The 19876-nt window shown below is 51.7% G+C and overlaps 4 protein-coding genes across 4 annotated transcripts; 3 read left to right on the top strand and 1 right to left on the bottom strand.

The window, feature by feature from the left end:
• Window positions 1–513: 513 nt before the first annotated feature.
• On the top strand, window positions 514–9623 carry COCSUDRAFT_57186 (hypothetical protein; the record flags this gene model as incomplete). The annotated part of the gene is made up of 20 exons (XM_005645770.1): window positions 514–576; window positions 697–810; window positions 935–1110; window positions 1287–1405; window positions 1628–1776; window positions 2011–2112; window positions 2306–2548; window positions 2879–3132; window positions 3934–4072; window positions 4429–4588; window positions 4935–5040; window positions 5180–5222; window positions 5437–5562; window positions 5826–6033; window positions 6398–6568; window positions 6854–6990; window positions 7626–7835; window positions 8073–8210; window positions 8388–8465; window positions 9513–9623. 20 exons carry the CDS (start codon window positions 514–516, stop codon window positions 9621–9623), a joined length of 2847 nt encoding a protein of 948 aa, XP_005645827.1.
• A 1911-nt stretch (window positions 9624–11534) lies between these two features.
• On the bottom strand, window positions 11535–14521 carry COCSUDRAFT_57185 (NAD(P)-binding protein; the record flags this gene model as incomplete). The annotated part of the gene is made up of 6 exons (XM_005645769.1): window positions 11535–11728; window positions 12226–12409; window positions 13210–13363; window positions 13673–13894; window positions 14119–14174; window positions 14294–14521. 6 exons carry the CDS (start codon window positions 14519–14521, stop codon window positions 11535–11537), a joined length of 1038 nt encoding a protein of 345 aa, XP_005645826.1.
• An 847-nt stretch (window positions 14522–15368) lies between these two features.
• On the top strand, window positions 15369–17510 carry COCSUDRAFT_43577 (hypothetical protein; the record flags this gene model as incomplete). Its single annotated transcript, XM_005645768.1, has 4 exons — window positions 15369–15590; window positions 15996–16247; window positions 16728–16911; window positions 17431–17510. 4 exons carry the CDS (start codon window positions 15369–15371, stop codon window positions 17508–17510), a joined length of 738 nt encoding a protein of 245 aa, XP_005645825.1.
• A 637-nt stretch (window positions 17511–18147) lies between these two features.
• On the top strand, window positions 18148–19059 carry COCSUDRAFT_43576 (hypothetical protein; the record flags this gene model as incomplete). Its single annotated transcript, XM_005645767.1, has 3 exons — window positions 18148–18316; window positions 18566–18689; window positions 18906–19059. The coding sequence occupies 3 exons, from the start codon at window positions 18148–18150 to the stop codon at window positions 19057–19059; spliced, it is 447 nt and encodes a 148-aa protein (XP_005645824.1).
• Window positions 19060–19876: the final 817 nt, after the last annotated feature.

Below are 19876 nucleotides of genomic sequence, written 5' to 3'. Positions count from 1 at the left end.
CTTCTTACTTATAAGCTTCGGTAGCGGTCTCGGAGTTCCAGCGATCTGTGATAACATGTGATATCACGCTGCACGAAGCCAGACATCGATTTTCTAACAGTCTGTAATATTAGTATCATTTACTTATCAAATGATCTTCCAATCCAATTCAAACAAGGGAGAAACAAAGATCCAGGGGGTTCTATAACTAACTTAGATATAGAGATCTAGCTAGTCTTTGGGTGGTGACTCACCCCTCGGTCAGCATGCACAGATCCACCATCGCCTCCCAGCTTCCCATTCGCTTTCATGAATGTATTTGACAACTTGAAATGTCCAAAAATTAAAATTTATTTTCAATGGACCTGATAGCAACCTTACATTGGCTAGATCGTGAAGGCATCTAGGATTGTCGGCTGAGTTGCGGTCAGCGCCTCATTCATTCAAGTGAAAGCCTTAATTAGATTCAAGTTGTGAAATAAGATCAATATATACACAAAGGGAATCTGCTAGCCAATCTGTGTATATAGCCGGATGGAGGCTCTCGAGAGAAGGCTGCGATCAATCTATGAGGCTTTTGATGCCAGGAATCCAAAGGTAGATGCATCATGTTTCATCTCGAAACCACAAATACTTGTTAGTGTTTTGTCCGTCGCCATGACAGATATGTACTTGCTCAGCATGGTGTCCTAGCGAATGGGATTGCACTGTTTGCAGGCAGCTGTCAAGCTGGCCACGGCTGCCTTACAAAAGTACAAGGACAACCAGATATTGCGCGTCCTCAAGGGCCTCGCTCTGCAACGAATGGACCGTGTCAACGAAGCTTTTGAGGTCAGCACCCTCAGGCTCAGCTTCATATGAAGTCTCCCTTCACCATTGCCCCAACCTACCCTGCTTCATGGGCATTGGAAGTTTCATTTATTGGTGCTTAATCCTGAACTTGCTGGCCTGGCAGGTGTGTGACCAGGTTCTGAACGAGGCACCCACCGACGAGCAGGTCCTCAACATCCTCTCTATGGTGTACAAGTCAAGGGCGCACCAGGCCAAGCTGACGTCAGCCTATGAGGCGGCCGTCAGGACCCGGCCAAATGATGCCGGGCTCCTGACTGTGCTGCTGAGCATGTACACGAGGTGTGCCAGTTTATTTGCATTCCCAAACACACTGCGCATGCAAGCATCTTTACCACACACATTGTTATTATGCTTCCTGTTCCAGACAGACATGATCAGTATCACTTCAAGCGTTGCATGTGATGGCGTGACTTGTCATCACATGCATATCGAGCAGCAAAGGCACTGATGCGCAGGGCCTTGGACTTTGTGAAGCAGCAGCAGACGGCCATGAAGCTGCACCGGCTGGATCGCAGCAGGGGCGACTACCTCTGGTGGATCGTGACCAGCTTGGTGCTGCAAGCACGAGCCTCAGGTGCTGCACAGAGGAATTTGTGTCATTGATCTCGCAGAGATCATCTTGGTAGATCTTGCATTCTATGGCATGGCATTTGCTCTCTGATCTGTCTGCATAGAACCAGGATGCATTCCTTTTCTGCGCGTCTGCCTCTGAGCAGTCAGAGTGGCGATAGAGTGAAGGGGCCAACCGGATGCGCATGCAGAGTCCCAGATATGTTTTGTGATGTTGTGCAATCAGGTCAGGCAGGCAGGTCAGGCAAGGGTGGTGGCAATGGGGAGAAGCTGCTGCAGCTGGCACAGACCATGGCAGCCAAGCAGCTGGAGGAGAACAGGTCGGAAGAGGGCGATCCTGTCAATGCGCTGCTCCTGTACCACAGCATCTTGCAGGTGAGATCTGCAGGACTTTAAATCACATTGTAAAGTTGATAGCAGTGACGTTTTAGCTGATCACAATTCTACAATATCTGGCATGATTACGGGTGGCCAGACTTGGTGCATTTTGCCTAGCAGCTTGACCTGCACAGAACAGGACCCAAAGCATGCAAGGCATGCGCATTTGGGTGGATTGCGCAGATTCAAATGCTTTGGTGAGTGGACTGATTTTAGTTCTGTATGCTGCAGGAGAGGAGGCAATACAAGGACGCGTTGGAGGCAGTGAAGGGGCCATTGGGGGATGCCTTCAACCTGGAAGGGGAAAGGGAGCTTATGGTGGCAGACCTCATGGTACAGATATTGTCCACATTGCTGCACCATGCCTATAGGCTGGGTCTTATCCAGTCTGTCAGAGAGATGGGCAGTCGTGCGGGTGATATTTATTTGCTGCTGATGATCGAAAAAGACTCCTGTGTGCGTGATTCACTCAGAACATTGGTGGATGACTCTCATATGGGCGTGATCAGCAGTTTGGCCTGTGCAGGCTAAGACTGGAGATGGCAAACAAGCGGCAACCATCTACATGCATGTGGCTCTCGCACACCCGCAGAACTGGGCAGCTATTCAGGGCTTCCTGGACTGCGTGCTCACAGCAGCACACCCAACCGCATCAGCCACACCCACGAATGGGGCTGTGCAGATCTGCAAACTCTCCATCAGCGCAAATGGCTCATCCGGTCTACAGCACATCAATGGAGCTGCACACGGCTCTGATGCCGACATCCAGGTGCAACATCCGGCCAAGCTATCAATTTTATAATACTGTGCTCTTCGTTGCCTTCCAAATTTGGCCCAATGTTACTAGTAGAGAGTGCATATTGGTGCCAAACATAATTCTTATGTGATCCTTCAATCGCTTTCCCGCAGGCTGAAACTTACTAAAAGCCATCTCGCAGACTCAAAATTAGTGACTTAATCTGCAGAGATTGCGGGATATTGATCGGGTACTAGCACGGCAGTATCTAGATTGTTGCAACATGCTATAATCCGGCATTTCTGCTGAGATTGCATGTCCCTCAACCTTTGCATGTATCTGAGTGTCATGAAATATGTACAGGAGGCTGAGGACTTTGTGGATAAGCTTTCAGCTGCGGTCGGTGGCGGATCGGCCGCCAAATTGCGCGGCCCTTCCTTGGCAGCAGTCGACCTTGAGGCGCGGAAGCTGAGCCTTGCAGAGAGGAGGAGCTCTGGGCAGACTGCGAGCTCAACGGGGCAGCAGGAAGGAAAGCCTGACACGCCTGATCTCGCCGCGGCTGTTCTGCGCTATATTGAACGCGTGGGCCACCTTGCCAGCTGTGCTGCTGACCTCAGGTGCCGATCAAGCCGATCATGCTGTTGTATTTGCCATGGGCATGATGCTTCAGGGTGTGCATCATCATCAGGGTCACAGTCATTACTCAATTGAAACTCTAGATAATTGAGATGACCCTTAACGAATCAGACATCGTGAGGATGACTAATATGTCATAAAGTCCGTTTGACAGACTAAAAGTTGGATTGCTTGTTGACAGGCCTTACAGTGCAAGGGTGGAGGGTGCATCCCGAGAGTGGCTGAGTGCAGCGATGCATGCCCACTGTAAGGGGCAGGAAGCGAGCAGTGGAGTGTCCCCATCACCGGCGCTCATTCAGAGACGAGTGACTGCTCTTCAGGTATCACATGCTTGCATTGCCCTTTTCGTGGCATGCACATCCCCAGCTGGCAGATATGTGACGCACATGATCAGGCAACAAATTGTGAGTAGCCTTAGGAGTCCTTCACCTGTTGTACATTTTAGCTGCACTAAGAAGTGCGATGTATGTTCTGTGTTATTGACAGGTGCAGCACGACCTAGGACTTCCAGAGTACCAAACACCAGAAGAAGCCGAAGCACATGCTGCCGAGCTTGTTTTCACATACAGGCAACTGCTCTACTGACACTCACCCTTTCCTGGCTCATTCTGCATCTTGAGGCTTACATCATGCCAGGGCTGAAATTCAGCACCGAGGAGGGATGTAAATTTCTTGCGGGCTTGTTATCAAGGCATTCACTGTCGTCAAATTGAGTGTGAAAAAGTGCGGAGAAAAAGTGAGAAGATGTGTAGCGTCGTTACTTATGTGCTGATGTGGCACAGGCAAGCAGCAGCGTTGGAGAGTGGCCTGGATGAGAAGGAGAGGGGCATCGCCGATGGGCTGGTGGCGCTGGCTGCTGGTGCACTTGTAGCCGCCTGGAAGCTGGAGGCAACGCCCCGGAGACCGCACCGCCTGCTCAATGTGCGCTCCGCTGATTGTGTTTGCTCTGGCAAGCTCTTTGTGAGAACTTACTGTGCCCCTACGTGAATACGTATTTTTATTCACGTTTGTATCAAAGCTTGCATTGCTGCTGCATGATCCCCACTTGCGAGACAGCCTTTCGCACAGTCGCTGGCGCTCACTCTGCCTTGGTGTGCTGCATATCTCTTTCTGTGGATATAAACGGTCACACAAAGTAGCACAAGCTGTGGGAGGAATACATCAGTAAAAGCATCAGTGCCTCGTCTACAGGATGAAGTCTCAGGTGGCAGAGACGTATCCAGAAGATAGCAGTAAAAGTGCCATTGCTGATGAGCATATTTGGGTTTCTTGGACAGGCGGTGCTTGTACTGGAGGCAGCTCAGGTGGCGCGCAGAGTGAGTGCACCTCTGAGGCTCGCAGCCATGGGGCTGTATGGGCTGCTGGGGGCACCGACTATGGCGCTGGAGAGCTTTACCGCGCTGGACATTAAACACATCCAGCACGACACCCTCTCAGGTGTGTGTTACAACCCTGAGAGAATTCTTTCTGCACTGTAAACATTACCTTCTAAAAACACAGAGGAGAGTGGAGTGGTGCGACCGGCGGTGTGCTCGCTTTCGGAGTTTTACGGTTCTTCTGGCAATGGGAGCCGTAAACATGCCAAGCAGGTGCACCACCGGTCCCACAGAAGATATATTCTGTTTTTTTGCTCCACGTATTTCACTTTTGCCAATGCGATGACCATTCCCCAGGGCCGCGTGATTTGGTCATTATGTCCATGCTTTCGGTGCCCGCTGGCCGCGATGGAGTTCTTCATGCTCGAGAAAGGTGATGTAATGCCTGAATGAGTAATGGTGTGCAGGACACTGGCTGCTGCCCTCGCTGCTGGGCACGCTTCGCTCTGACCTGGCAGCGCAGCTTCTGGCCGACTGCCTGCGCATGTTTGAGGACCACAACCGAGACGCCGGGTGAGTGTCGATCAACTTTCCGTGAATGGTTGCTGCCTTGATCAGAGCCGTCTGTGGTTACAAACTTATGGAGGGACAATGACTGTTAGCACAATATCTCCGTGTGGATGTAATCTGAAGACCGGCGCTTGTGCTGCAGGGACACCGTGCTGGCTGCTTTCCAGGCCAGCAGCTTCACCAAGGTCTTCAGACATCCCACGCGTTACTCCTGAGATTGAAGCATTCTTGCCTGCCAACAATTGCAATTCCTCTGCCCTGCATCATTCCTGGAGAAACTCACCAATCCCCCCCTTGTCATCACCCTTCTTGGATGGAGATTCGTCACTGCCTCATGGCAGGATGTGACACTTCATTATGGGATAAATATTTCTTCACTCAGTGGAGGAAAATGTGTAGGTGTTGGAGTTCGTGCGGTTTAAGGAGCGCCTGGGCCAGTCGCACACGCGTGCTGTGGCGTACTGTGAGCGCGCTGTGCTGGCGCTGACGTCACCTCCTGACTTCCCAGACTCTGCCGCGGCGCAGGTTTGTGCTGCTTACTAATATTCATGCCAAACTGCCTGGAACCAGCACTTTGTGAAATATATGACCTGCATGAGTTCAAGCAATGGCGCTTGTGCTCGTGTCTCGATTTTCAGCATCACGTGTATATGGCAACGGCCTCCTGTGCCGTCTGCCAATGGGATTGGGCCAAGATGTCAACATTAAATGAGCCTGCGGTTCAATGCCGTCCTTGCTGCCGGTCACAAGCTATTCTGGCCCCAGTCTCTCACTATCTGTGCCTGCAGGTGCAAGACATTGCTGCAGGGGCTGTTGCGCAGCTGCAGAGCTGTCTGCCAGCTGGCGTGCTGGCAGTCGGGCAGGCCACAACGAGCGCGCTGCGATTCAACGAGGACCTGAACACGCGGCCTGCATGGCTGCCCCCGGACAGCGGGCGGCCTAGTCTGGCACTCGCCAGATGGTGGTCCAGTCAGCCTGCCCAACAGACCAGCCACGGTGTGCATCCCTCGACGCCATGCCATGTCACCGTGCCAGCTGCTGATTCTGCTTTCCTCTCAAAGAACCATCTTAAAGGCACATGTTCTCTTTAGGACAGCTTTGTGTGAAAGAGGGCTTCGGTCAGAAGCGTTTGGTTGCCGATGCCAAAGGACTCATCTTCGTAAGGCCGTGTGCACTGTGTTGGTGGCCAATTCTCAATCAATCCAGCAGAACGCAGAGCAGACAGCCCTGTATGACGATGCCACCCGTTAGAATTACAAGAACATGACGCTGCCACCTCACCAGCAATGGTACAATGCTAGCACTGCAAAGCTCGGACCATCTATCTTTGGGGAATTTGTGAATGACCTAGTGCGGGCAGGCTACGCGCGGTGCTGGTGGGGGCGCACTCTGGCGGCCGAGAGTGTATCCCCGGAGGCCGAGGCGCACCGGGCGGCGGCCACAGCGGCCCTGCAGCGTCGTTCCCTGCTGCCCTCCCTCATTGCCGACGCCACCTCAGCGGACCATGCTGCCGCGGCTGTTTCATTGCAAGGTTTCTTGCTGTACTTCTGTGTACTGAAACAGCATTTGCACAGCAAAACTTTTTCACATCCGCTGAGGACCAATTGGGTGAGAAGTGGTGGGTCAATTCTGCTTGCAGCACATGGAGAGTACTACTCGTCTCCTGTCTGCCCCCTGGAAGGTTGGGCACACCGCCGCCGCGGATGTTTTGCATACTTATGAGGAAGCTAGAGAAATGACCTGCAGGGCATGAGAAGTGGTGAGCTCTGCATGTGTAGCTCCAGAACGTGGGTCCAGCACAGAATTTCTATTGCAGGCGAAGTGGAGCGATTGGCGCAACTCCAAGGGGTGGCTTTGGGAGAGCTGTCTGAGGTAGCTGCGTCTCAGCAGCACCTGCCAGACCTCTGCGAACTGCTTTGCCTCGCCACCTTTGTCGCTGCCAGCTCTGTGCAGGTGTTGCTACCCTTCCAATGTCGGGTATAATGTAAAAAATAATAATAAAATATATATATAATAGTAATTTTTTTGCTTGTCAAAATATCTTGAAGTATGGCCAGGTAGTGGTGGTAGTTATCAAAAAATATTTATTGTGGGCAAGGTGCACAATATCAGAAAATGAAGAAAGAGTACAGCTACAGCACAGAAGTTGGCAGGCACAAAAGCCCCGCTCTGAGCCGGCAGCCCGCCGTGTGCACGGGGCTGTGAGGCATGAAATCGGAGGCAACAGCGAGCCACCCTCTCAAATCCACCGAACGGCCCCTACCCCATGGCCCTAGGTCTACTTTGAGGGCACACCACTCCCTGCAGCAATCACCCTTTCAAATATATTCAGTTCCCTTTGGCCGGGTTTGGCCTGGACATGCGCGTACGCCGCATTGTCTTGCTTCCCTTCTCAGTGCGCCGCCATTGCGGTGAGCAGTGCAGAAGGCATGGTGTGGGTCTAGAGTAGCATGCGCATTTGTAGCCCTTTCTCCTACTTTGGCGCTTGCAAAACCTTCATGTCTTGCATTCTCCCTTCTGTTACTTTGTGCAGCATATCCACATCTGTCAGGATGTCTAATTTCCTTTATTGCTGTTTGCTACTTCAGGCCTCCCTAGCCCAACCCAGCGAGGAGGCATTGGCCCAGAAAGCGGTGCTGCGATTGCACACTGTGGACAGCTTTGTCTCAGCGCTGAGCGCTCGGCTTTCAGGGGAACTCATAGGCAGTGGCGGCCCTTTGGTTGCCACTGGAGACGCTGTCTTCGTGGCGGCAGCCTTTGCCAATGAGGAAGCCTACTGGCTCGCGCTATGTCTGCAGGTGTGAGCCTTGCATGCCATACTGTCCCTGGTCCCTGAAGCCAATTCTGCCCCTGTCCTATTTTGGTTGTCATGTAGCTGCGATATCTGCGTCTTCTTTTTCTGCGTCAGATTGTGATTTTCTGTATTTTTTTTTGTGCTACTTATCTTGACATCCTGCTGTGAGCTGTGGCAATCGATACCGCCACCTGCTCACAGAAGCTCATGTGCACCTACAGTTGAATATTTGCATGCACAGGCTTGGACCACGCCCCTCAAGAGGAGGAGGAAGGGCAAGAAGGCCGGTGCTGATGCCGGTGACGTTTCCAGCGTTGCACACGAAGCGCTGCAGGAGAAGCTGTGCGGCAGCTGCCAGTCCCTTGGGACACACCTGCAGGTATGATCTCAGACACCGCTGCACCCGCCTCTCCATGTCGGCTTCACTGCTGCCTTGCACTTCTGTCCATTTTACCCCAAAGCAAGCGAGCTTCCATGGCCAGAAATCTTCTATCGCTTTACTTGTCAATTGAGTTCAAACATTGGATAGTCTAATGTTCAGTGCCGGGGCTGATAGGGGTTGAGGGAGGCCCTAAAGGCGCGCAATATTGGAGAGGATGACCTGGCATTGCAAGTGGGCAGCCTCCTTGCCGAGGTCAGTGCCCAAGATGACCAGATTGGCAGTGGAGGACTGTGGGCATGGGAGCCTAGATTGGACGCCAGGCGAATACTTGAGAGGTTGCTGCATGAACAGAATGTCCTTGTGGCGTCTGTGACTGGCAGACTGGATCGTGCGATCGCTGTGCTTGGCAGCAATGGGCTGGCATAGCCAGGCAATAATGTATCGTACTCGATTGTGTGTGCACAGTCTTCAAAAATCGTGCTTGCTTTTCTATATGGTGGTGCTTCTGCTGCCAGGATCTTGTCACAGCCTTGACAATTGTATTGCAGTGAAAGGGGATGACAATGTCACGGTTTGCAATTCACCACACCACGATTCGTTACAAATCACAGTACAATTAATAATGCACACTAAATTTGGTGCAGCTGATAGGAAAATGTGATTGTCTCCATTCCAGATCTCTGGCAGAGCTTTTAAGCAGCATGATGAAACTCACATGAACATGGAAATGAAAAATTGCAACCATGCAAGGGACATGGTCCAATAGCAGGTTCCACTGGGTTCAAACATGCATTTTGCAGGCACAAACTCTTTAGGGTTGCCGCACCATCATCTCAAAACCCCCCTTGGAATCAAACCTTTCCATGGTGCACAGCTACATCAAGTGGCTGAAAGATTCATTTGTGCGGTTATGATCGCAAAGAGGGGTCTTGTCCCACACTACGACAGTTTCCGCATGGGACCTGGCATGCACAAGTCACCCCGCACCCTACACATAGCGGGCTGCGTCCACCATGGATTTCCCCAAGATGGTGAACATGAGGGCTGCGATGAGGTAGGCAAGCTTGTGGGCGAACCAGCTCACCGTTGGCGCCACTTCTCGACAAGGAAGTACCGATAATTGAACGCTGCAAGCACAAGATCTTTCATTCAAATAACTTGAAGCTCACCGAGTTCGTGAAATACGTTGAAGGCATGCAAAGAAGATTACGGGCTCTCAAGCAAAATACGAAGGGGGCAAAGTACATGGAACGCACTTTTGTGGTTGCAACGTTCAATTATCGGTACTTCCTTGCCGAGAAGTGGCGCCAACTGTGGAGCTGGTTCGCCCACAAGCTTGCCTACCTCATCACAGCCCTCATGTTCACCATCTTGGGAAAGTCCGCGGTGGACGCCACCCGCTATGCGTAGGGTGCGGGATGACTTGTGCATGCCAGGTCCCATGCGGAAACTGTCGTAGTGTGGGACAAGACCCCTCTTTGCGATCATACGCGCACAGATCGATGAATTCATCTGCTGTGCCGCCCCGCTCAAGCAGCTGATGCATCTCAAACACTGCATAGCTATCTGTGATCGGCGCTGCACCAATACGGCGTCCTCCTGCTCAGATTTGGTGATCATTGCATCAGGAAGCTCGGTAGATTACAGCGAGATAACGCGCTTTGTTGTCTTGCCACAGGGGAGACTGCCTTGAAGAGAACCAAAAATGACTGAAGAGACAGCAGTTGACTTGGAGTCACCTGAGTAGAGCATGACTGTGCAGGGAATTTCCATCCATAGATGGATCCTATCCCAACCGCTATCGCAGTGACATCCAGCCTGCCATCGCTGACCACCATTTGCATGGGAGCATCCGTGCTACCCCTGGGCTTCAAATGTCGAGTGTGAAGAAGCCCTCCTGCGGCATCGAATCATTGCGCGCCAGGGAAATGAATGTGCCATATTTGTATCGAGTAAAGCTACTCATGCCCATGATTGGTGCTAGGAGCCTCTCACCTGTTCCCCCATGCTGTGCTGCAGTGATTCCTGCTGTTGTCTCCTGAAATCCTGCAAGATCCATAGTTTCAGGCAATTGTCACGAATCTTGCTGCTCCCTTGCGCTCCTTGAGGACATATAGGCAATGCAATTGACCCAGCAACCTCCATTATGCATAATGACACAACAGAAACATTTTGTGGGTCACAACTCTGCAAGCAGAAGCTGGAGACAGCTTCCAGCAAAACCTGACAGCCATGCACCAATTGAAGCGCCCTGATGGCAGGAGGATTTAAAATTGGTGATGTGCTTCAGCTAGTCATCCTTCGCTTTTGTTATTGTTCCTTTGAGGAACGCAAGAGTCTCCAGCACCCAGTACTCTGCACACATCAGGACCAGCTCAATCTCAATTTGAGGCCCTCAAGTACACATGAATGCGTACTGGAATAATGAGCAGCGCAACAAGCAACGAATATGCATGAATCCAGCATGCATGTCAAAGGAGAGTCGGCAACGGCGCTTGTGCAAGCAGAGCTCAGTGCCCAAGATGACCAGGATGTGCTGCGGGCATGGGAGCCTAGATTGGACGCCAGGCGGACACTGGAGACCTGGTGGAGAGGTGTGCTGCACGCACAGAATGTCCTCGTGGCATCTGTGATACGCAAACTGGACCATGCGCTTGCTGTGCTTGGAAGCAGTTGGTGATAATGCCCACGTTGAAAGCAAAAGCAGGTTGAAATCTTTTCAAAGAGCAGACTGTTAAAACACACACATTGGGATAGATACCGTATGTATACTGTGACAGAAGTCTGCATCAGAACACTCTGCATGTGGGCACCTTGTAAAACAGTGTCCCACTCGCAGAACACAATGACTCTTTGTCTGTGTCTCCTCATCTTGACTCCTTGGATTGCTTGGTGGAGGAAACATCCATCATATAGTTCGTCATACTGGCCGTTCAAATCGAATGAAACAAAGTCTTCCTCTTGGCAAAAGTATTGCAACTTCCAACAATTGCTGTTCATCACCACATGTTTACAATAACAGCAAGAACTACTCTGGACGCTGCTGAATATTCCAGCAAAAGCAGAATTGCCAATCTGCTGGGTGCTCAGCGCCAGACATGAGATAAGGCACCTCGTACTTGCCAAAATGCAACCGCTCACTGACCTGTGACCTTGTCCGCCAACGATCAGTTGGACCTCCTCTCTGCACTTGTTAAAAATCTGAAAGCAAATTGTTCTGTCTTTAATACCATCAAATCTTCTTGTTTTTCAACACTTTGGCCACAAGCTACATGGGCAAACTGTCTGAATATGCTCTGCGGGTGCACACACAAGGCACACTTAAACGGACTCAATGGTGGGCAGATTCTTCTCCTGCAGCTTGGAATTGACGATGAGCAGCGTTTGGTTGTACAGCCGCGCCCAGGCCGCCTCGTCGCGCGCCAGGGAGTTGCCCGGCTCGCGCATGCCTGCGTGGTCTAGGTTGATGGCCAGCAACCACAGCCAGGGCGGGCTGAAGTAGGAGCCCCCGTAGCCTGCGTGCGCACATGCTATCGGCAAATCGTACCCATCACAGCACGCTGCTGTAAATCAAATTGGTGGAATTTAGCACTGTTGATGGTGTGCCTCACCCCTGAGACCCCCAGGCCCAGCACCATTGCAAGCACTCTCAACAGATGCGGGGGGCCACCCACATGTAGATGTGAGAAGCAGCCACAGCAATCCAACAGCTGTCTATTGTGGGGTTTGCACATGCACTGGAGAAATGTGCAGTGACACCGTACAGGAAAGCAGCTGCATGATTGCCAAAGCCACATTCCGAAATATTTAGAAAAACCCACAAACCAGCAGGGGGCGCACACCGTCGACAGTGGGGTGTTCAAAACATGCAATACTTTGTGAGAGTGCAGCACACCGATGGAGGTCGACATGCACGTTTACTAGAGACGCATCTACTTGGGACAATCAATCATGCATACAAACCCTAGACAGGACATCATGTATCATAAGGGAGATGGCAGGGGTCGCGCACCATCGACGGTGGGGTCTGAGGCGGGCCGCTGGAGGCAGAGGGAGGCCTTGTCAGCGCGCTGGCCGTAGACGCGCGTGGCCAGGTCAACCAAATTTGCTGTGAGTTTGCCGTGGTCCAGCTTGCGCATGTTGAGCTGCGTCTGCACCAGGCCCGGTTGCGACGCAAACACCTCCACACCACTGCCCTGCGCCGCAACAAGAGCCGATGATAAGTACCGAGGACATCGCCATCATTATCATTATGCCGGGGCATTTCCTGCCACGAGTCAAGGTGCATTGAGGAAGCTGCATTAAAGGTTGCTAAAATCATATCCAAAGAAGTGTGTTGGACTCAAACAAATCCAAGGACACAATCAACCATGGGCGTGGTGCTCAGATGCTGAACCACCCTCCGGCAAGTGAGGTATGTGACACGCGCCAATCATAAAAATTTCTTCGCGATCAATTCATGCTTGCTGGCGGTATGTGAAGAGTACTGATGCCGTGCTAGAGCCCTGCGCAGAGGGCTGCAGTCTGCACATACTGAAGACCGAGCAGTGTTGGGTGCAAGAGGCAGGATTGTGAGCTGTGGCACCCTTCCAGATCCATCACATAAGCGTGAAAGGAAAACGTTGACAAGGCCAATCCTGCAGCACCCTTGTGTGTGACCCGTAGAAATGACAATCCGGCAATGCCCAAACTTGATTCCCCATCAAAAAGCGTGCAAGTGTGTGTGATGGCAAAGGTGGAGGTTAAACACGGTCCTCTAGCAGTTGTGTATACCTCGCATGCACTTTCCACTGATTGCATAAGATTCTGGGACAGTACTTCCACGAGTAGCTCTCAGGCCGTGGCATGAACCACAAGTAATCTAGCATATCTGCATCACATCTCTGTTTCACATGCGCTATCACAGTAAAGGAGGATGCAGTCATCTTCATACTTAGGACACGTCCTTGCTTCAGATGTGCCAAGGAAGCAGGATGAGAAAAGCAGTGAGGCTCACCCTGAGGCGCTTGTTGAGCTCGCGGACAAACATGATGACCTCGATCTTAGAGCTGCTGTACTCGAAGAGGCCACTCTCCTTGGCAGACTTGCCCTCCAGGTCGCTCCAGTTGACGCTGCCCAGCAGCTCAAATAGTGACGCCATGGACACCACCCTGCAGGTCCATAAAGAATGTTTCACCAGTGTTTCGTCTAAACGAATCAGGTGACAGTAAATTCGGGCAAGCAGTGCCCTTGATCAAGCGTCAGCAGTGTGACTGCACGCATCACTGACTGGTATGTCCTGGACTAATTGACCCTTTGACACAACAGTCTCATTTACAACATGTGCCTATGAGGATCACTTTGGCAAGGCCACATAAAGATCACCGGATATTGCATGCATCATAGCAGCGAGAACTTATCATCTGCAACTGCTTTGCTTTGCTTTAATCTAAATATGTGTATTCCCCATTTTTTGTAACCGAGTGCAAGTTTGAACTCGCCTGGCACCAGGCCCCGTCTCCTTGAGCTTGTCCATGAGCAGGTGGGTGAGCAGGAAGCCGCCAAAGTAGTTGATGCCCACGGTGGTCTCAAAGCCCTCCTGCGTGTGGTCGAAAGGCACCAGAAACACCCCGGCGTTGTTCACCAGCGTATGGAGCGGCAGGTTCCTTGCCTTGAACTCGTTCGCAAAGTTCACGATCGACCTGCGCGCATGGCAGGAGCACAAATGCACGAGCGGAAGCAAAGCGATTCTACTAGTCCTGGTCATATAAGCGCGTAGACATGCGATTGAGTGCAATGTGCTCAGCTGGTGCTGTCGGCTTGGCTGAAGCGATAGCAGGTCTGAGCACAATATTGTGCTGTCATGTGCCACACACAAACATTGGCCGGGATGCTGGGCATATTGGAGGTCATGAATTGTTCGCACCTGAAAGAGGAGAGGTCTAGGTGCATTGCATCCACTTTGCCGCGCACTCCAGTCTCCTGCGTGTGCAGTAGACAATCCTTCAATCTCTTGGCACTTCCTGTCCATACCTGCTCGATATTGTATCGCATTGCAACATGAATTCTGATGATTCAAGGTGAAAGGTATCGATCAGCACCTCGATGAGCTTAGCTGCGGTCTGGCATCTGTCCAGGCTTCGGGCAGCAATGATGACGTGCGCTCCGTGCTCAGCCAGTGCTTGTGCGCAGTACCATCCCATCCCACTGGACGCCCCAGTCACGATCACCACCTTGCCGTCCTGCGGGGGCATGTCCCTGGTAGTCCAGAAATGCTTGCTACGTGGATCCACCGAGCCATTTGATCCGGCGGACCGGGTCTGCGACATCGTCTGCTTCTGCTCTTGACGTGGGAGGGTCGACTGCTGTGCTTGTACTGTAAAAGGCTGCTTTTGATGCGAAATCTGTTGTGAAGGCGAGCGAGTATTGAATTCTGGGCGACTACGTCGCCCGCACAACAGTGAATTTGTCCTGCACCCAACTCCGTGCAGGACTGACTTCGTCAATAATCGCTGCTGGTTCAACATGGCAATGAATCGATGTCAGGATGATGAAGTTCCGTGAAAAATTGAGTATCTCGTTCATCGGTAGCTGGAACAATCATCCCTTGGGCGCTATTTTTGGGCTGTGACGTCAGCCAATATTCGGAGTCTCATTGCAAGCTGCTACATTTGAGCTGTCATTCTGCAAGCCGAAATAGAAAGCACGCAAGGAAAACAGTATAAAGTCTGGACTTTATTGTGAGGCGTTGCGCGTCGGTGGATCTGGCGTGATGCGGGCTCCTGCTTCATCGAGCACCACGATTGGCACCTCGCGTCACGCTGCTTCGGCCTCCAAGGTAAGGACCTTGGATTTACTCAGTGTTTTAATAAGATTTCACTATCACTACATAAGGATACTGTATGGGCGGACTGATCTCTGATCACGTCGTCCCATGCCAAAGTTGTGTGTCCCCATGCGGGACATGCATCAAGTCTTTTCCCGACCCTGCATCGTTTTGGGGGCTCCCAGCCATCACACAGGTAGAACTTCATGTTCTGAGTTGATCTGAGACGCCCCCGCGCGCTGGTTCAGGGTGCTCAGGTCGTTGGACAGGCACGCCCACAACTACCCGGTCGACAGCTTGCGTCCACCAACACCAGCACCAGGCGGGCAGGTCGGCCAGGGACGATCCTGATGCAGGCGCAGCGCCAGGGCGTCGCGGAGAAGGCCAAGTCGAAGGCAAAGGAGACTGCACAGGCAGCCAAGCAGAATGGCATAATTGCAGACCTCTATGAGGCCCAGCAAGCCCTGGAGCGCAGTGGCGTGTCCATCCCTGAGCTTCTGGGAACCTGCTTCCTCGTGGGAATCACCTTTGGCACTGCCTTCCAAGTGACCCACAACAACGGCTTCCTGCCGGTAGGGGCCTGCAAAAGACATCCTTCTGTCTTGTGCCTGTGTATCTCCCGAAGCACTTGTGCATGATCCAGGCGTGAGGTCAGAAGCTGCATAGAGGAAATTGCCTCAGTAGTGGAGCACCTGTCCAATGCCTGCAATCATGCATGAGTGTTTGAACAAGTCTGTTACATCCAGCCATTGCGTTAGCCATCAGAAGGCACCAGAAGGCAATTCTGTCTGAGCGCCTGCGCGTGCAGCCCCTTGATCTATTTAACCTCTCACCAGTGCCCACCCCAGCATGCAGCACCTAGACGCACTGCCACAATGACCCTTTTGAATCTGCAGGTATTGCCAGCAGCCCAGCATGCAGCAGCTGAAAGCATTGATATGGGATTTTACCGAATTACAAATCTCACATGCTCGCAGGTGTACGATGTGCTGCCCTTCAAAGTGGGCCCATTCTATCAGTCAGGCCTGGTGCCTCTGGTCCTGGCGCCCATCTGGGTCCTTTACGGATACCTGTACCCGCTGCTCGACAGCTACTTTGATGACGAGGCTGTCAGCTCTGCCAGCGACAAGGCGTCCAACCTGCGCTCTGTGGCTCTGCTCTGGGCCTCCCTGGCCGCCATGTTCATCCTCAGCGACGTCCTTTACCTCAACAACGTGCCCCACTGGCAGGTGCTGTCACATGCCCGCAAGTTGCACACTCTGTACAGACCGAGCCAGGTCATTTGTATGCCATCTGCTTTTATTTGCTTGCATGGATGCTGCACTTCAGTACTGCTGACGGTAGGTTCACTGCTGATCCACCCTTACTGTACGTGTTCAGGCAGGCTATTATTCGTTCATACAATAATGGGCAACTGGTCATCAGATGGGTGCCAATTTGTAGATTCTTACTAAGACCACCCTTTGATGCTTATCAGGGATGCTGGATGAGCTAAAGTCAACAATTAACACTTGTTTAAGAAAGTGACTTCTTTTCGCGGAACATCTCACGCTCACAGAGCCGGTACAAAGTTCCGGATCAAGGAAGAACTCAGGTTCACTTGACACATGTGACGAGAGCATCAACAAAGGGAAACCCTCACCCAACCACCGGGGCCATCTCAGCATGTCCACTGAAGCTGATGTCACCATCTTGTGCGCGCAATGCAGATATCGGCGATCCTGGCACTAGCGGCCACCGCAAACTGGGCGGCGTTTGATGGCACCCGCACGGGCATCATCCTTGGGGCGCTGCTGGCTGTGGGAGCTCCGTTGTCAGAGAGCGTGATTGTGAATGTTCTGGGCTGGTGGCACTACGACCGGCCAGACTATTTGGGCGTGGTCCTCTGGGCAGGTACGCTGCAAGTCTGGCCCCTAGATTACGCTCATTATTATCATTACGCTTGTTTCTGCCGTTAGGGTTAGGGGCGTTGCAGCAACCCCTCAATATCTCCCTTTCCGTCTCCCCTGTACTGCACAATGCTCAGACTGTTTGCCTATCTCTGGACCCCATCACATTCAAGGGTCCGGATTGCCCCACCAGGCATGTGCGCTGTTGCTGTGGCTGCAAGATCTCTGAACATGCTTCCATTTTGCGCTGCTTCTATTCCATACCATTGAGGCGTGCGCAAGCGTATAAATCTGTCAGCCGTCATATATGGTGCCAAGGTGCCTGAGCAACAAAATGTGTTGCTGTACTGTCCTGTGTTGCTCTGTGCTTTCAGTGCCATGTCTTGCGTGGGGAGTGCAAGAGTACCTGCGTGCGCAGACGAGCTACTCAAATAGCAGAGGAGTGATGGAACAGGGTGCATGGTACTTGTTGAGAATTATTCCGTGTCAGACCGCAGCGCTGAGAAAAATCTGTGCACTGCAGGCTGGTGCTACGCAGCATACGCGTTTGGGGTGGGCAATTTTGCGCGGTATGCAGTGCAGCAGCAGCGGAAGAACAGATGAGAACAGATGCAGGCTCCAACGTTGCACGGGCGTTGACATTGCGCACTGTTGCTGTATACTGCAGTGAACGTTCATGGTGTTGGAAGCCTCATAAAGGCTCTCCCCCTCGGTTGAAACATGCAGTAATCACGTAGCGCAGTACCTTTGAAGCGTGGTTCAGTATACGGTAGTTTAAAACCATTATTTGCAGCGCTGCTTGTGCAGCTTGCTGTTGTACCAAGAATTGAAAATTTCGCGATAAGCGAGTCTTTCTTTGCGCAGCAGTGAAAAAAAATTTGCTTTCGAAAGGAATTCCTGAGAGACTAATATATACCCTTGTAACTCGTATCTTATTTTAAATAAAGAAAGAATGGCATTAGAAAGTTATCATGTACTAAGGCACTTAGGAAGACATCCAGGACATGCTTTCCTTGTCATGCATTTCTTTCTCGCTTCTGCACCAGCTTCCAAGCGTATCTAGGCTGCTTCTCCTCTGCACAAGTTCTGTCGTGTCATTGTGTGCAAGAAGCCTGACGACAAATCATATCTACTGTATCTTGCAAGCAACTTCCGACTGCCAAGACTTCGACCATCACTGGAGGTCTGATCATTACCTCGGGTGCACCTGTGAAGTCACTCCTTTTGTGGGTTTGGAACAATGGCCATGAGAAGGATTGCCATCGCAAGTGCCACTGCTGCGGTGCTGAGTGCAGCATTGCTGCAGAGCGGCATGCTACACACGGCTCAAGCAGCACCATCGCCACCCCAGCCTTGTGGAACATTGGATCTGGCTTCTCCCTTGACACAACACTGCTTCCCTGCAGACGGTAAGCCTGTGCAGATTTATTCACCCTGGGGAAGGGCATAGCTGCGCACCTGCGAGATATTTCTGACTTCTTTGTTTGGACGAGAAAGCTGACATATTTACGGTTCAATTCAACCCCGATAAGGGCTGGACCTTTTCTGTGCTTACATTGTCCTAAGAACTGTGGACCACCACTGACGACTAAGATTTTAGGAGGTACAGTATATGCCTTATCAAGTGGTCAAAGACCAGGTGATTGTGCGCACTGCAGGCAGCCACCACTTTGTCTGTTGCGACCAGATTCAGATGCCTGACAACCCCAACTCGCCCCATGGCAATTACAACCCCCTGGAGAGGGTCATCAAATCGGCCAGCAACGATTCCAACTACTCATGGTGCGTAATCACCCCAGCGCATCCACCTCTGAACAAACAATTGAGACTTGGGTGGAAGCTGATGGCCATACCCTGCAGTTCCTGCTACCCAATGCACTCACCTTGAACACTGCAGGCTGCAAAACTTGCGCTCGAAAGAGCTCACGGAGTGTGCCCAAGAGCTGTGATAAACCCTGTGCTTGCAAAAATTTAACATCTCCTGCTATGCCCTCACAGGTGCACATGCTCGGAGGAGATCTGCACAGAGCAGCTGCACGGCCGCGTGGCCTGGAACATGAATGGGGTCGGCTGGAAGGGCTACCTTCCCCCTGCATCTAATGGTGGAGGCTCCTCCAGCCGGGCTAACGGCCTCGCCAATGGCAGCCAGTGAACAGTCTTGAGCCTCCGTGCGCAGATTTGCTGACTGTCATGCAACCTGTTTTCACAATGCTGAGGGACAGTACAACAAGCTCAACAAGCTAGTGGCAGCTGCAAAACTTGTCAGTGTGAGATGCCTGGCATGTTGGTCTTGCCAATGGCAGCTAGTGAACAGTCTTTTGCAAGCCTGAGCCTGCTGGTGCAGATTTCCTGAGTACCCTTGGTTTTGTTTTTACAGTGCTCGGGTCAGGACAACATATGGTGCAATCGCAACAAGCTTTTGGCAGGCTTGTTACTGTGAGATGATTATTATTTTGGGCTCCAGGGAGAGGGACTGAGGTCTTGGCGGCCAATGCAGGCTAGTGGGGTCTAAGCAAAGTCTTCAAGACAAGTTGTACAATAGGTCCGGATTGTTGCTAACATGCTTTTCAGAAGGCCATTGGTGGCAAAGGTTGCAGTACAAGTGTTGGCCCAGCTGCTTGCGCACGCGCAAGGCATTGGAGTGCATGGTTAATGCCTCCTCCCGCTACTAATTGTTGAGCATGACTCTGAAGTGTCTGTGCTCCGCAACTCGCATAGCTTGGCATGCCGTTGATGGTGTATCAAGCGGCAACTTGGTACAAGGACAATAGAGAAAGGGGAATGCAGAAATCTATGACGTTAGTACAGCCTCCATATCCTGCAAAGCTTGCTACCCATTTGTGCACATGGTGATGTGATTGTATTCAGAAGAATTCTGTGAGCTTGACATGTCTTGAAACCATTCAGGGTGAAGCTTTGCATCCATCCAAAGTACTGAACCATAGCGCTAGCACAAAGCTGTGGCTGTG

This window comes from Coccomyxa subellipsoidea (assembly GCF_000258705.1).
Source record: "Coccomyxa subellipsoidea C-169, whole genome shotgun sequence".
NCBI classification, from domain to species: Eukaryota; Viridiplantae; Chlorophyta; class Trebouxiophyceae; family Coccomyxaceae; genus Coccomyxa; species Coccomyxa subellipsoidea.
This window is presented reverse-complemented; position numbering and strand designations above follow the sequence as displayed.